This window comes from Camarhynchus parvulus, chromosome 9 (assembly GCF_901933205.1).
Source record: "Camarhynchus parvulus chromosome 9, STF_HiC, whole genome shotgun sequence".
In the NCBI taxonomy this organism is placed as follows: domain Eukaryota; kingdom Metazoa; phylum Chordata; class Aves; order Passeriformes; family Thraupidae; genus Camarhynchus; species Camarhynchus parvulus.
The window spans coordinates 11923460-11939753 of NC_044579.1; the positions used below are offsets into that span (position 1 = coordinate 11923460).

At 42.0% G+C, this 16294-nt stretch overlaps 1 protein-coding gene across 3 annotated transcripts in view; it reads right to left on the reverse strand.

Annotated features, from left to right (window-relative positions):
* Positions 1 to 15912, reverse strand: part of ATP13A3 (ATPase 13A3) — a 55980-nt gene extending 40068 nt beyond the window's left edge. The window contains exons 1-3 of one of the 3 annotated variants that reach the window (XM_030954158.1): positions 15792 to 15891; positions 15048 to 15258; positions 14609 to 14662 (exon numbers count right to left, since the gene is read on the reverse strand). In XM_030954158.1, coding sequence (XP_030810018.1) covers positions 14609 to 14646 — 38 coding nt within the window. In that variant the 5' untranslated portion in view covers positions 14647 to 14662; positions 15048 to 15258; positions 15792 to 15891. Of the gene's footprint in view, positions 1 to 14608; positions 14663 to 15047; positions 15259 to 15791 lie in introns of all 3 variants that reach the window. The other 2 variants (XM_030954157.1, XM_030954159.1) reach the window with 2 other exon arrangements.
* Between the last annotated feature and the right edge of the window lie 382 nt (positions 15913 to 16294).

Consider the following 16294-nt stretch of genomic DNA (forward strand, 5'->3'; position numbering starts at 1 on the left):
TCCATGTATGGATACATACAAAAATTATCGAGTTATTAAATTTGCTTATGCTCTCATCATCTGTCTGCTTAAAATACGTGAGTAAACTTCCACATTTCTATTTTAAATGCTCCCTACTTTATTCTTTTCAGATTTTTGTAAAAAGTCCTGTGATAACTAATAGTTTCTCTTACCAACGAGCAGTCCAGCAGCTGTCCTCTGCACTTGCTTTTGTTACCATGAGTTAGCGAGGCAGTTCTTAATAACGGAGACCCTATCTACAAGGGAAGTCCTGACAAATGAACTATTTTGTCTAAAATCTAAAAAAAGTCTCCAAGGGCTTTTCAAACTGTTATCAAAAGATTAACATATCAAAGAAAATTTGGCACTGCTTGGAATGCTTTTTTTTTTTCCTCTTCCCTCCAGAGTGGCCGAACAATTGCAAGACTGTGGCCGGGCTGGCGCGGAGGCTGCGCTTCCAGGCATCAGCCGCCCGGTCCAGCTCCTTCTATTCAAACAACAAATGCCTCCCCGGGAGCCTGCAGACACTCGCAGGGCTGTGCACAAGCCCTGATACTATCTGCCCAGCTAAAAGCATCTATGCTTCTGACCAAACCCTTCCTTGTATTTACAGTGCTTGTGAGTGAAGACAACAACGTTCATGCTGAGGAGCTAAAGGCAGCGGGTCAGAAATGCACGCATTTCTCACTCTCAGCATTTTGCACTTTATCACAGAGCATAATGAAGCAATCACACACACCAGATCAGATGACCTTTAGAGACTGAGTGCTACAAAACTAAGAAAGTGAACTTTGTCACTACCTGAACATCACAGAAACAAGGTACTTTTCTGTACAAGGCAAGGCTCAACCAGCTCTGCTTTGGTAAGAACACAAAAGGCAAATCAAGAGATGTAGCAAGGCAGACAGAAAAAGCAAGAGACATATAAGAGAGGCCAAACTTCAAATTCACCTCTGTGCGAAGATCAATGCAAGTAAATCTTCCTCAGCACCCTATGTAATTGCTCTCAATAAATAAATCAAACAAAGTAAACTAATACAGAAAGAAAATTAATAACAAAAAAAACCTGACTGACCTGTCTAGAAAACAATCGAACACAATTCCTATTCCTGACATCTGAGCTACTGTCCTAGAAAGTGACTCACCAGGCTCTCCTGGGTCCAAACAGGCTACTAAAGGACTAAAACTCCTCTTTCAGAACTTACTTACAACAAGTACATCCTCCACTAAGAGCCACCTTACATCTCTGTTATTAAAAATTAAGTTTCTAAATAGCGCAATGTCATGAAAAGCCTTTCATATTTCCGAATAAAAAACATCTTGAAAGTCATCATCTTCCACTGTATCCCAACTAGCTGCCAAAACACAGGGGGAAAAAAGTGGTTTTTTTGCAACTTGAAAGCCAAACATTCTTAAGTCACTCAGAAATTCAGAATTTCTGCACTTTAGAGCAATACTTTCAACAATTTACCCGAAGAAGAAATCAACCCTACAAGGGAACAAACCTTACAAAGGCAATGTTTACCACTAGGGCTTATTCTTGTTATGGTACCATGAGATTCACACACATTGAGATGATTTACCAAACAGTCCATTTTTTCCAAACATTATAGTGAAAGTTTTTGGGATTCATGCAATGGGCCCAAAATGGAAGTAAAAGAATTGCTACATATACACAAAACACCAGCTAATGCTCAATCACTGCTATACCGGCAGTAATGAAATTAAAACTGAAGAAACACTCAAACTGGAAGAGCTGTAACAGACCAGGAAGAGGAATTAATGTATCTTCTAAGAAAATATTCCATCTAAAAATACATCCGACTTCTTAGGAAAGATGAAAACTCAGCCTGGGAGACAGCTGACCATTAGGAGAAAGGGATGGCAGTTCATTTTCCTTGACATGAGGAAATATTTTCCTTGAAAGAAGGCTAAGAAAAAAGATTATAAAATGCTTACAAGGACATTCTTCTCCAAACATACTTCATAATATCCTGCATATGCATAAAATCAATCACCAAAAAAGCAAATTTGGACACAACATTTCCAGCTTTCAAGGGACGGAATCAAAATTTCTGCCCACAGTGTCTTGGACATAAGTGCTGTATTTACTTTTCCAGTCTTTCTCTTTTACATAAGATACCCTACTTTAGCATCTATAAAAATAATGTATTATTTCCTAAAATTTCTCCACTGGCAGCTTTTGAAACAAGACAGACAGAATTTGCAACCGCTGAGAATGGAAGAACGACCACTTTAATACATTTGCAATTAAAAATCTTGAAATCTATTCAAACAGCTATAAGAAAGTCCTGCTAAAATGCACCTCATGACGTCTTATCACCAAACAGTCTGGAATCAGGATCCATCACTAGTCTCTGTACATCCTTTAAGGAAAGAGATTCTGAGCTGTTCTTTTTGGCTTCTCAGTCTCCAAGGAGCTTCTGTACACAGGTATGCCTGCACTCTACATCTTTGGTTCTCTGATTTTTCCTCACTGTTGCAGGTAGCCAGGACCAGGGCCACGGTGTGTGCCAGATGGATTTTGCTACACCCTGGACTTGGAAGGATCCATGTCTGAGCAGCAGCACAATGCCAGAGACATCTCACACCACCTGGCAAGCCTGACCCCACATGAGAGAGCCCCTGTGCCTGTCTCCAAAACACAAAACCCATGCCACTCAAAGGCATGGGGCTATCACATTTTTGTGACTTTAAAAACCAAAAGGTTATGACTTTTGCTTCAACATGCATTACCATGAGCTTACGCACATAATGCACTTGTCAAGTTTTCAGTATTATATGAACATTTTTACAAACATGAGATTTACAAACACAAGAGATGCTCTACTTGAGAGGCAGCCTCACCCTAAGAAATGCACCTAACAGAAATGGGAGCTGATGCAGTTTACAGCTCTCCAGTACCTTGCAGCTGAGCCCTTAAACACTAACTTATCCACATAATGTACAACAGATGCTCAGGTAAGACATACAAACTAAAATAACTGTGCAAGATCAAAAATCCTTCAACTGCATTTTGAAAGGAGTTAAGGTTATAATTTGTACTACAAACAAAGCTTAACACTTTAGTCAACTAACCAAGCTCTAACAATAAGAATGACATAATAGTTTAATGAATACATGGAAATTTTACAAGTACACGAGCTAAATTTTAACAAAGCCCTCCACTCAATACCTATTTTATCACTTCCCATCTTAGGCTTTCTGTTATAATACAAGCTTTTGTTTCTGTGTTTAGGCTTAAGGAAGACCATTGTATCCAACAATCACCAAACCAAAATTGTATTTACATTTGTAGAGTGTATTCTTTGTAAAGTATACTTTTTGCAGGCTGTAAGAGCAATTGCAATGTTTATAGTAGAGTAAGGGCTACATTAAGGAAAGATAATTCTACATCTAACAATAAACTCAGTATGTCAATTCATCATGATAACAAAGTACTATAGCCAATACTACACTCAAAACTTACTTTCTAACCAGTCTTCAGATCATTATTTTCAGATCACTTAGAAATTTCTTATTAATATAGCAGCAATGAAGAAGTTGAAGATATGTTGGAAGAGAATTTAGGAAAGTTGTTGGTCGTCTCAAGGACAATTAGTCAAGCATTTTACCACCTAACCTTCCCATCATCTCATTTATCTTTCTTCAAGTAGCAGCTATTCACATTAAAGAAAATTTTCAACTTGAAACCAAGCACCAAAACTCACAATCACCCAAAGCTTGTCCCCACTCTCAGGCTCACAGAAACAGAGTCTTTACCCATTTCTTTTCAGATTTCTGGATCTCTTACCTAACTGACATGAGAGAAAGAAGACCTGTCCCACAGTCAGGGAATCCAACAAAGCATACATTTATTTTGGATACTTATTAGTTCTTTTGTCTCTTAGAAGAATATACCAGACATTTGGGTTAGAATTCACAGACTATGTTTTGTTTGTTCTTGGAAGAGAAAGTTAAACTGTTCCAAATATCTTGGGTAAGGCATGGCGCCATTACACCCAGCATGAGCTCTCAAGCTAAGCACTAAGGCTGCTTCCAAAGAAATGGTTTTTTCTCACAAGAGGTGTGAACTTGACTCAGGCCTTCTATGTGATTAAATAACCAAGACTATTCTAGATAATGGGGATGGCAAAGATGCCCCATCCCAGCACCAAGAGACAGGCAGCCATTCTAGTGGAGAACTGGGAGTCTGAAGACCCAGACCCAGCAACAATGGGTCCTTTCAAGGAAGCATTTCCCCTTAGGGGCTGTGCCAAGAGCCCAACCTTTCCTGTGTGGCTGCCGCCTTATTGTGCAATGTAGAGTATCTGCTTCCTGGGATATATTTGCTTTTGTAGTATGGATGCTCAATAAAAGGAGGCAATGACTTTTTTTCCTCTTCCTCTTAAATTCTTGGAAAATATTTTTGAGGTTAACATAAGAACACTTGAATCAAATTTCTCTTCGTCTGCAAGATCATCAAGCACAACTAGACTAATCAAGAGATGAACTTTCCTCTGAAGTTTAGACATTTAACTTTTGTTTCCTCAGAAGCACATGTAGTGGCATACAGCTATGACTACAACAGTCACACTCATAAGCAAGCAACTGGCTCTTTCACATCTTCCTTTCCCATCCTATTTATGACTTAATACCTCTCACTGCTTTCAGCAAAGCATTCTCAGACATAGCAGCAGTATTTCTTCAGTTTCCTGAAGTCAAAATGCAAAACTTAGATATTCTAAAGTTCAACTATGTAACAACTAAAAGTACACAACACAAGAGTATATTCCTGAATAACAGATTGTACTAATTATACACCAAATTGTACTAATTTCTAAAAATGTATTTTGTAATGAAATCTATACATTAAACCAGGGGGTTCTGTTTACTGAAAGCACAATTTTTAAAAGTAGTCATAATAAACTGACACAAAGTTTGAAGTATGTGGTACATTCACTTAACTTAGATCAGAAACACTTCAAAGAAAAAGCTCTTGTCTGCAAACTTGTCAATCAATAGAAATACTGTGCATGACAGATGCTGCTAAAACTCTAAATATCATATAACAACACTAAATATTAATGTTAAAAGACTGTATAGATTCAATTTGAGACGTCACATATGACAATTAATTTGTTTTGTTCTCAGATTACAGTAACTGAAATAATTAACACAAAAATCCACAAACAAGTTTCATTCCAAGATTGAACTGCTGTACAGGACAATTTTTTATGTGCAAGAATTTATAGAACCTGACAGCTTAACTCCTGAAATTGATTAATTTACACTCAGAACTACCATATGAGGCAAGATGAAAAAAATCAAAGGGGGAAAAGCTGCACACTCTGTTTCCATGAAAAGAAGTTTGACAAAGACAAGAAGAGAACAGACATTCAGGACTGTAACATTTAACTCCATGCCTCCATGCCTGTAACGTAAATCCTGGCCCACATCCACCTAGCTACTATGCCCCAGTCATTCAGAACAGTCCTACAAAGCCAGAAGAGCTTCAGAGATTTAGTAAACAGTTGTATTTCAGAGAAGGGCTTCTACAATCTATGAAATTAAATTAACTCCCCATATGCTACTACAATACATTTCATCATTGCCTTAAATAGCTCTGTTTAAATGACACAATTCAGTGGTTCTATGCCCCTTGGGAATGACTTCCACAGCATCAGCAGTGGGAGACATCTCCTGTATAATGCAAAGAGACTGCAAAAATCTGACAAGGGATATTCCTTTAACTGCTGCAATCTTCTCAGCCCTAATGACATCAGCAAAGGTCTTGAATCTTGCTTCTCCCATAAGTAATAGCTTTTGTTTATCAGTCCATTTATAGTTAACTTTTATCCTGCATACTTACCTTAAAGGAGAAATTCTGCCTTAACATATCTTGTCTACAGCAACATTTTAATCTCTGTTTGAAATACCTTTTTTAGAACTTATCTTTCTTTCCTAGCTATAAAAATTTTTATAACAGTATTAAGAGGTGTAACTGTATCCATCTTCTCCCCTCGAGGAGGCAAGTTTCCTTAAAAGCAAGACTGAAATGCTTCAAGTAAGTGAAGTGTATCAAGGAGTGCTTTTTCCTCAAGCATTGACCTCACTAACTGAAATATCACCACTGTCTAGCCAAATATTCAGAAGTAGCCTCTTCCCAGGTAGCTCTAGTCCAGATGCTTGACCCAGCTTTCCCCCTTCAGCCTTGCTTTTTCATAAATATTAGGTGAAAACCGAGGTCAGCTTCCTAAAGCACCACTGAGGACTGCCACAATTTCACTTATACTAAATGCCCCAGTAGCTTTAACTCCATACTCCTTGTATCAGTGGCATGGAAGAACAGAAAGGCTAATAGAGCAACAAAACAATGGGCCAGAAAGGTCAGATTAAATGTGCATTTCCCCTGCAGTCAAGGAGACAGCACAAAGAGAGTGACATAATGATGCTCCCCAGTGCACAATCTCCAGTCCCAGGGACTTGTAGTTCAAGAGTTTCATGAGCCAAATACCCTATCATCTTATTTATTACTAAGTGGATTTTTCCTGGGGTTTTACAAATTATTTTGTGGCACATTTTAAGCTTGCCATCATCCTGCAAAGAACTCCTGAATTCACAGAAGATTCATTCTGCCCTTATTCTGACCCTCAATCTATTAGCTTTATGAACATGCACTCTGGTTTCTCCTTGCCTACAGCATTCAGAAAAGCAAACCGCCAAACAACTACGTAATCGGAATATAAGCAAAATAATCAAAAATGTTTTGAAAAAGACTGAAGCTCTGAACATACCTCCTTTCTATGGGACATTAAGAAAGTAAAAACATAGTAACTGGTGGTTGATTCCTATCTTTCAGGCTGTTGTTACAGGTATCAAGCTCTTTTTCATAGCTGTATATACCACCACACTTTCAAAATGGAAAAACGCTAACCTAGCTAAAATCAAAATTAGTAGCCAAAGAATGAGGATGTTCTCTGACAGAGGGACACACAGATATAAAACACACTCTTCAGGAATCCAGCAAAGGTAAGATGGGAGGATAGAGCAAAATGCCACACAGACTATTCACCATAAAATACTGCCCCACAAACTAAGCAAACTGTCTGCATACAGCACAATGTCTGCACTACCAAAAATTAGCCTCCAAAATAAGTGAGCTTTACAAAAGGTGAACCACTTCCATTAAGCTAGGCCAACAAAAAGTATTTTCAGAGAGTGCACACCAAAATATTCTCAACCCAATACATTGTTCTGTTGACAGTACCTCATCAACCAGCAATACTGACTTGACTACAAGGCTGCATGAGTTGTGCCACCACACCCATCCATGGTACATACAAGTGTTATCAGACTTCAGCCACACAGACAATTCTGGCATTTAAGATACTATTTCTTCACAGACATTTATGCCAGCAGAGGATGACAGCAAGCAGGAAACTGAGACTATACCTTTGTTCCAAATGCAAGGTGCAGACTGCACTAATTCAAAATACTCTGCTCTGAAACCAGAGCCAAGGACTTCTATGACATGTTCCAGCAATGGACTTATGTGGAACAGCATCTCCAGCAGAGACAGGTACTATGTAACACACCAGATAGTCACTACTGAAATGACCACAGCATAAGAACTGGGGTTACAAATGCTACCAGCATAGCAGCACCAGCTTAAGGCATACAAGTCCTCCATAATACATGCTCAGAATGCAATCATGCCAACAATCTCCCTACTTAAAAAACCTGTCTCTGGGGAAGGGATTTTGATGGGTAATGGAAAGGGTGGCAGAAGGAAGAGTGCTATAAGGACAAATCCATCTGCACACTACTGAGTAAGGACTCTGCCAGGCTGACAAGACCCTAAGTTATTTTCTATTGTGCTCTCACCCTACAAAAGGCATGCAATTTGTTTGGTGAAATTTGTGTGTTCTTATTTTTGCCTGTCCATTACTGAAGTTATTTCTGCTGGAGAAGACAAGTGTCATAAACAAATGAAAATTATATTGCTATCAAAAATTTAAATTTGTAGATGAACTAAGGAAAATTAAGATGTCAGGAGCACAAGTAGACTTTCAACCAACTTCAACTGCACAACAATGGTTTTCCAAGTGCTCCAGTTCACTCAGACACATTATATCTGCCTCTGCTCCAGACACATGCCCTTCACCACAGGTTGATCTCACCCAAGCAGTTGAAGGCCATCACAACAGTACAACTGTAACACAGCAGAAGCTGTGTTTCATCCATCCACTGCTGGCATTTAAAGTCTGGCTGTCTGAACTGGACTCAACACCATTACCCCCAACACAAGTTTTCAATATGGCCAGTATTAAGGCTCAGTAGGCTGCCTCTAGCAATAAAGCATGGCTATGATGCAGGAAAATAATGTCAGGACCGTCTCTCAAAGCACGACTTAAGGTTTTGAGGTCCTCAGTAAATGGATGAACTGAAGATAGGGTTAATATAAAGAATGCACTCTGCAAGACAGCACATTTAACAGCCCTTTTATGTTTCCATTTGAATTACCAGTTGGTCTGAAAAGAACTTTTTGCTGGCTTGTCAGATCTGGAGTACTGCTCTAGTGACACAGGCACCACTTTCAGACAGCAGCACCCTCAGCCAAAGAGCACTCAAGCCAGTGGAACAACCCTTTGAATTCACTGGACATTGGATCCAGCTTTCACAAATTGGTGACAACAGCAGATATGTTGAGAACCCTCCATGCCTGTATGATAAAAATAGACCCCTGTTTGAGAAACAGAGGTAAGAAAAATTACCCCCCCAGAGAAAAAAAATCTAGCCAACAGTAATAGGGCTTTTCAGGAAATTAACCTGTACCCAAAAGTTAAACAGTTCAGTAAATATTACAGGGTAAAGGTAAAGTCAGGAAGGTAATGCAACTCAACTGTACAATCTCCCCACCAGAGGCCAACCATTATCCCTGTCACTGACCTTTCAGCTACTGCTATCTGCTGCTGCACTAAATGCAGCCTCCAGAAAATAAGGTCTTGCTATTGTTGATGTGAAGCACCATAGCAGATCTTAAGGGCAGAGTTCATGAGGGTAACTGTACTTTTCTTCAAGATTTGGAGACATGATATGGCAGCAAAATTAACTGAAAATTCACTATGGCACAGGATTAACTGAAGTGTTTTTCACACATTGCAGTTACATTACAAATCAATTGCTGAAAGAGAAGGATTAGCTGGATCCTTTGTTTTGCCACACAGACTACTGCAGACAATCAAAAGCAATGGTAACAGTGCATAAAAACAATGATATATAAAATAGCATGGCTATACTCAGTTGAACCTTCCACTTTGCAATGGGTCCACCCTCACTTAGTGAGGATCCCTGCAGTGGTGAATTTACCACAGTATGGGAACTGCAAAGAGACCCTCAAAGCCAAAGGTGGACCTTTGTAACTATGGATGAGAAACATTGCAAGATTATCACCTGAAGCTAAAGCAGTAATCTGAAAGCTACCAAGATTACTAAAATGAATGGAAATTCATCAGAGCCCTGCTAGGTTTAACTCACACAGACTTTGCTAACATGCAGTACCTCCACCATGGAGGTTTAGAACATCTTGACAGCACAAGAAACCTCACTCCATTTGCAGGATGCAGCATCCAGGAGAAGCCAGTAATCCCAAACACCGAATGCTTCCAAACCAATACAAGCACCACAGCTCTAACCATCTGAACCTGCACAAGATCTACACCCACATGATACGACCAAGAGATTGACAAAAAAATTCCTGTCTATTTCTCCCTCTCTGGCTCAAACATAACATCAACTAAAACTAGAATGAGATGAAAGGGACATTAATTGTGAGTTTAGTCTATTCTCCAACCTAAACCATATACCATTCCTTCTAAACATACAAACATGTTCTTCACGGCCACAAGTAAAGACTTCCTAAAGTTCTACATTAACTGTGAGAAATGTTGAAAACTTAATTGTTTTCTGTGATGAAAGTTAATCCCACTTCAATGTGCCCATCATGGCCACTGAAAATAGCATTTCCTTCTTACAAATCTTTTAAATACTTGAAATCTCTTACATGCCCCCTAAACTCCTCATCTCCTGCCAAAATAACTTGGATTTTCTTCCACATTTATGAAGCTGCTTCCTCGAACTCTGATTACTCTCATTTCTCTACTCTGAACTCCTTCCAAGTGGTCCAAATTCTTCTTGAATCTTGGCACCCAAAACAGATGCTGTCTGCACAGACTGTACATCAACAGCAAATAAAGCCAATGGATTCAAACTTTATGTCCCTCAGACAATACTCCTGTTTAAACACCCCACTAAGATATTTGCCTTTTCTGCAAAACAGCATGACACTGACTCATGTTCAACTTGTGATCCAGTACACCCCCAGGTCCTTTTTCTAGTAGCTAACCAGTTATTCTTCACCCTGCATTTCAACAGCTGGCAATTCCTGCCTAAGTGCAGTACCTGCATTTGTCCCTACTGAATGCTGTGTGACTTTTTCAGGTTATTTTGAACTGTCATCATGTCCTCCAACACAGTCCCTGAGAATTTAATAAGCACATTTAATCAGCCAGCTGACTAATATTTTCATTAACGGCCGGGACCCAGGACAGAATCCTTCAACATAACTTCTCATTTTAACACCAAATTGTTAATTACAGTTCTCCAGATAGGATCATCTACCCCCAGATCACGCCTCCATTTACTTATGAGGCCATTAAAATGAGGAAAACCTTTTTAAATCAATCAATTCAGGAGACTAAACCTCCAATGCTTCTGCTATAGCCACTGAGCCTTCTGCTCTGCAGTAAAAAGGTATCAAGGCTTCAGACACAATTACTTTTCCCACAAATCAGTTCATGCTGCTGTATCTTCCAAGCACTTGAAAATAGAATGTTTGCTTATTAATCTCAACTGATGGAAAAAACTGGGACAAACTGAACTGTCAGACTGTAACTCATCTTCCTCAGCTCTTCTCCTTTGTAACTGTCTGAAGACTCATCCTCTGCCAGCCTTCTAGTACTTCTGAGTAGTTCTACATAACATTTTTGAGCAGTTTTAAGAATTGTACAGCGAAACTTACCAGGGCCAGTTTACACAGAAACATCTAGTGGAAGTATGCTGTAGTGTAAAATATTACCTTGTCACAAATATTCACAAGATTAAGCACCTGCATGACACTATGTGAAAGACAAACAAAACAGGCACTAAGCCCTTCAAATGTTCTGCACCTCCTGCAGACTGTGCTCTCCCCACCAAATCAAGTGAGCATTTCCCAATCTTCCTGCTACTACTAAGATACTTTTACAGGTAGCTTCAGACTTTTATGTCTCTTACTACCTGCCATTCCATTTGCACTGTAGCCTTTGTGATATCTGCCCCTACTTGTCTTTTTCACGTGGTCTTCACAATGTGAGTCAATTTCACATTCTACATGTATTTTCTTCCTTCATCCCAAGTCACTTAACTGTTCTTACTCCTGTTTCTCAAAAGCCTTCTCATTACACTGTTCTCCTATCCTTTAAAAGAATCAGCTGTGATTTCACATCCATAGCCATTTACCACCTTTCACTTTGACATCATCTGAAGGAGAATAAAATCTGAAGGAGCTGCCATTGTTGTTACTGCATGTAGCCTCTAAACTGAAAATATCACTGCCATATAACCCTGTTAAAGGTCAAAAAAAGAGAGCTGTGTATTTTGATTTTGAAGGATGATCTTTTAGTCTTAAATACCACATAAAAAAATCTCAACTAAAAAGTAATGGACTTGCTACCAGTTCTACTACCACATCCAGAGCTGTTTTAAGATGAACAATGCAATGTCACAATTCTAATAAAGCAGAATCATAAAAAAAGGGTTTAATTCTTTCAAATGAAAAACACACAATGAAAAAATGAAAATGCAGAATGAATGCTAATGCAGCTAATTCTGCTAAGTTTGATAGGATTATGAATGTGATTGACACTGCACCACTTCAGAGCAATCAGCAAGATTCCACAGCCAGGGAGAGCCCTTCCCAATCCCAACCCATGCACAGCACTTCATGAAGATAGTGCAGAAATTATACAGTTTAGAAAAGGAGCTGCAAGACACAGAACTTCAGCTTTCTGTGCAGATCACATCCATAGCTCCTAAACAGAAATTGTGAATCACCCATCCTTTTTTATTTAAGCCTGCTTTTCAGCTACCAAAAATTAAAGTTTACAGTCTTATTTCAATCAGGAATAAAGGTGTCAGACTTGGAGCTATAATACAGCTACAGTTTACTACAAAATGAACTTTTGTTCTCTGCTATGCAGATTATTTAACAAAGGAAGCAGCTTTTTTATGAATGAAAACTATTTTTAGCTCATTGTGTAACAGTGAAAGGGAAACATTTTAGCATTACTGTTATTTAAAACACTTTTTTCAATGTTTTCCTGTAAAATTAGGATTTTTGAACTAGGATTTCTCTTGTATGAACTTTCTCATGCTAATTAAAACCATATCCGAGCACCAGTAAGAATGTTGAAACTGAAAGCCCACAAAAACTACTTATCTGCACAACAACACCACTCCAGACCCAAAGCAGGTTTGACCATAGTAGATGCCATGCTGTGGAGACCAGTAATCCCTGTCCAAAAAAACCTGCACTTAAACACAAGCTCTGTTCTCCAAGGCAATTCTTGCAGACATTCAAGAGATGAGCCTGAACACAAATGGCAGAATATTTATGTTCACATTACATTGATAAGGTTTGGGCACTGAGTAAATTAAATCTAAGGAAACCCTTTTTTTTCTAATTTCCAAAACTCAAGACTTTTAGAAGATTTAACTAAAGGACTTTGTTTCACAAAGCAATAAAGGAATGACACTTCTCTCCAGGCCAGCTACCATCAGGCTCTGTCCTGGGGTGACTTTATGATGCTGGCATCCATCTGTGTCTACCATACAGACATCAAATAAGGAAGGTGTTACAACCAGGCTCCCTGATCTGCAGTTGAAGATGCCTGAGCACAGCACTCAATAGAGACATTTCTCACAACAGAAGTAATAACTTCTACACCAGACCTGGGACAAGCTAAGTCGAAGTAATCCCCTGCTGCAGATTTCTGCTGTTTACAGAAATAAAGCAAATGCTATCTGAATGTTTCCAGAAAAAGGAACAAGGCTGCAATGCTCAAAATGCTTGATGAAAACCTGACCTTTCCATGTCAGTTCCCAGTTCTACTACTGATTTCCTCTATGACCTGGACACTCCATTTGGACCTGGCTTTAACAACAGAAAGGTATTTTACTTCCACAGAATAACTGGAATTTGTCTTCACCTCACAGAAAATCAATGTCCTGTTGGCTGTTTTATACTCCACACAGAAAACAACAGGATAGTACCTCCTCAAGGCAAATGAGAAAATATAATCTTAGGGTTCCATGTCAACATAGAAATATTTCCTTCTTTTTAAATAATTTATTAGGAACACAGCAAAATAGCTTGTCTGATGTGCCATGCCTGTCACATGGCAAAGGAGCAGAAGAGGACTGAATCACAAAGTTTCTCAATCACTCAGACCTCATGATGCAACTTCCCTTCCTGCTAGGCAGCCCCCACGCTCCCTTGGAGGCACTGCAGCTTCCTGACCAGGCAGCTGGGACCTTTCAGTCCTCTCCCTCAGGTTAGGGATGAATTAGTGCCTACCAATGCCATGAGGTCCTCCACAGACTAGCAAGAAATGAAAAACAAATACAGGAACAGATGCCTGATCCTAGAAGACAACTAACAAAAAATTAAGTGGGGAGAGCAAAACAAGCTCAAAGGCTAGACAGCACTACAGGAAGACACCAAGCAGAGCTTGGAACAGCCCCACTGCTCCTGGGAGCTATTTGGGAAAGCAGCAGCTGCTGCCCAGCAGCTCTGCTGGAGTCTGCAGAACTGCTCAGACCCCTTCCACTGCTTACACCTCCTTGTGTCACAGACAGCCAGCCTTGGTCAAAACCAGTTAACAAAAAATCTCTCTTGCTCATTTTCTGAAGCACTTTAAAAACTGATAACCTTGGAGCACATCAGTTTTTCACAGCTCACCTAGGTGCTCACAGTGGAACACTCCATGTAGCCAGAAGCCAGTGTTCTTTCCCACAGGTGACTCCACCAACAAGAGATGGCATTTTTGTTCCACTAAATCTTGTTAATGATATACATCTTAGAAGTCAGGAGGGTGAGATCAGTACCAATCAATTTCCAAGTCAATTGTACAGTTCAAAGTTTACACAGCATATTTTCTTTAAACTTTGTGAAACTGTACTTGTAATTAACCAGAAAAAGCAGCTAACAAAAGCAGCAGTACGCAGCCAACAGTGTCATGCCAAATACCAAGACAAACATTTCCTCAGTACAGGTGTAATAAAGATACACTGCTGTCACTCATGACACCGATACAGGGACATTAAGTTGATGAGGATCACACTTACACCACAGAGTAAATTTAAATAATGCCAAAAAAACTGTTTCTCACAACATCAAGAAAATCAATATTCTACAGGATGTAATGGTGTACAAAATGTTAAGAAAAGGTAAAAGTAGGAATTCTTTCAAACATGGTGGAACTGATGGCTGAAAAATATTGCTAACCTGTCTGAAGAGCCAGTGCGTGGACAAATCTCATACATACAACAGCTGAGTCACCTACAACAAAAAAAAACACAGTTAGAGTAATGAATAGGCTAAATGAAACATAATCTTGATTGCCCCTGCTAAGAAAACACCACACAACTGCAGTGAGTGCATACTGCAAAGAAAACATATTAATGAATTCTAACTCAGCAACCTCAGAGGAGGAAGCAGCCAGCCAGCGTGGCCAGACAACTATCAGCACTCATGTTAGAACAGTTGAGAGTTAACATCTCCCACTGCTGGAAGCTATGCTAGCTCAGCTTCCTGAAGGGCTCCAAAAGTCTCTTCCAACTACAGCACCTGCAGGGATACACTGATCCCAGCAGGCAAGCCAGAGCACTGATGGTAGCAGCAAGCTTTCAGAGCCAGTACTGTAGATACTCAAGTTTATCTTCACCTTCAGTATCAATTCTGTGAAGGTTCTCAGTGTTTAATTCACCTAGAAGCTGTTTATCCCTGCACAGGCATAAACAGGCCTCCTCTCGGGGATGACGCAGTGGCTGTCAGAGGTGCTCGCAGTGCGAGATTCCCGGCTCCATGGCTCAGCTGAGGGAAACGTGCTCTGGAACCTCTGTCAGCAGCAGCAGCAGCATGCACTGACTCATGTGCTGAAAAAAGGATGAGACGCACTGAGTCCTCATCTCAGGCTGCGAAAGTTTCTCTTTGGTACACGACCAGCAGCGCTCGCCACCGACCCCGCCACTGCAGAACACGCTGACGTGTGCCCCGGCGGCGGAACGCGCGCTCTTCGGGAACCGGGGCCGCCGGCAGAACCGCGGGCCGGGCTGAGGGCGGAGGAAGCGGCACGGGAGAGCTGCCCGAGGGGGCCCCGACCGCCCGGGCTGGCCCCTGGGCAAGGCAGGGGGGCGGCCTGGCCTCCGGGCCGGCGCCGCACGTGTCCGGACACCGGCGGCCGCCACACGCCGGGCCCCTCGCTCCCGGCCACGCGCGCCCCGGCCCCGGGACCCGCTCCACGGCACCGGCCCCGCCACAACCCCCGCGCCCGCGCCGGGCCGGCCCGCGGGGGCTGCCGCGGGCGGAGCAGCGGCCGGCGCGGCTGAAGGGCGCTGCGGGCGGCCGTGCCGCGCCCGGCGCGGCGGAGATTGCGAGCGCCACTGGAGGCCCGCGGACCCTCCCTCACCTGCCGGGCCGTGCCGTGCCGTGCCCGCGGTCCCACGGCCCCACTCACCGGCGGCCTCAGCGCAGCCCCATCGCCGGCGGGGCGGGCGCGGGACCGGCGCGGGACCGGCGCTCCCCCACCCCGCCCGCCGCGCGCGGCTGCCTCGCGAGGCGCGAGCGGATCGGCCGCCAACCGGCTGCACGCGCCGGCCGCGCTGAGCGGGGCGGGGCGGGGCGGGCGCGGAAGTGACGGCGGCGCGGCACGCGCCAGTGCCGCTCGGCGCCGGAAGAGCGGGTGTCGCGCGGGGCCGGGGGCGGGGCAATGGGGGCGGGGCCTCAGATGGAGGGGCGGGGCAAGGGGCGGGGCAAAGGGGGCACGTGGGGAGAGGGGTGGGGGACATGGATGTGGGGACATGGATATGGGGGGACATGGATATGGGGACATGGATATGGGGGGACATGCATCTGTGGGGACATGGATATGGGGGATGTGGATGGGGGGACATGGATATGGGGACATGGATC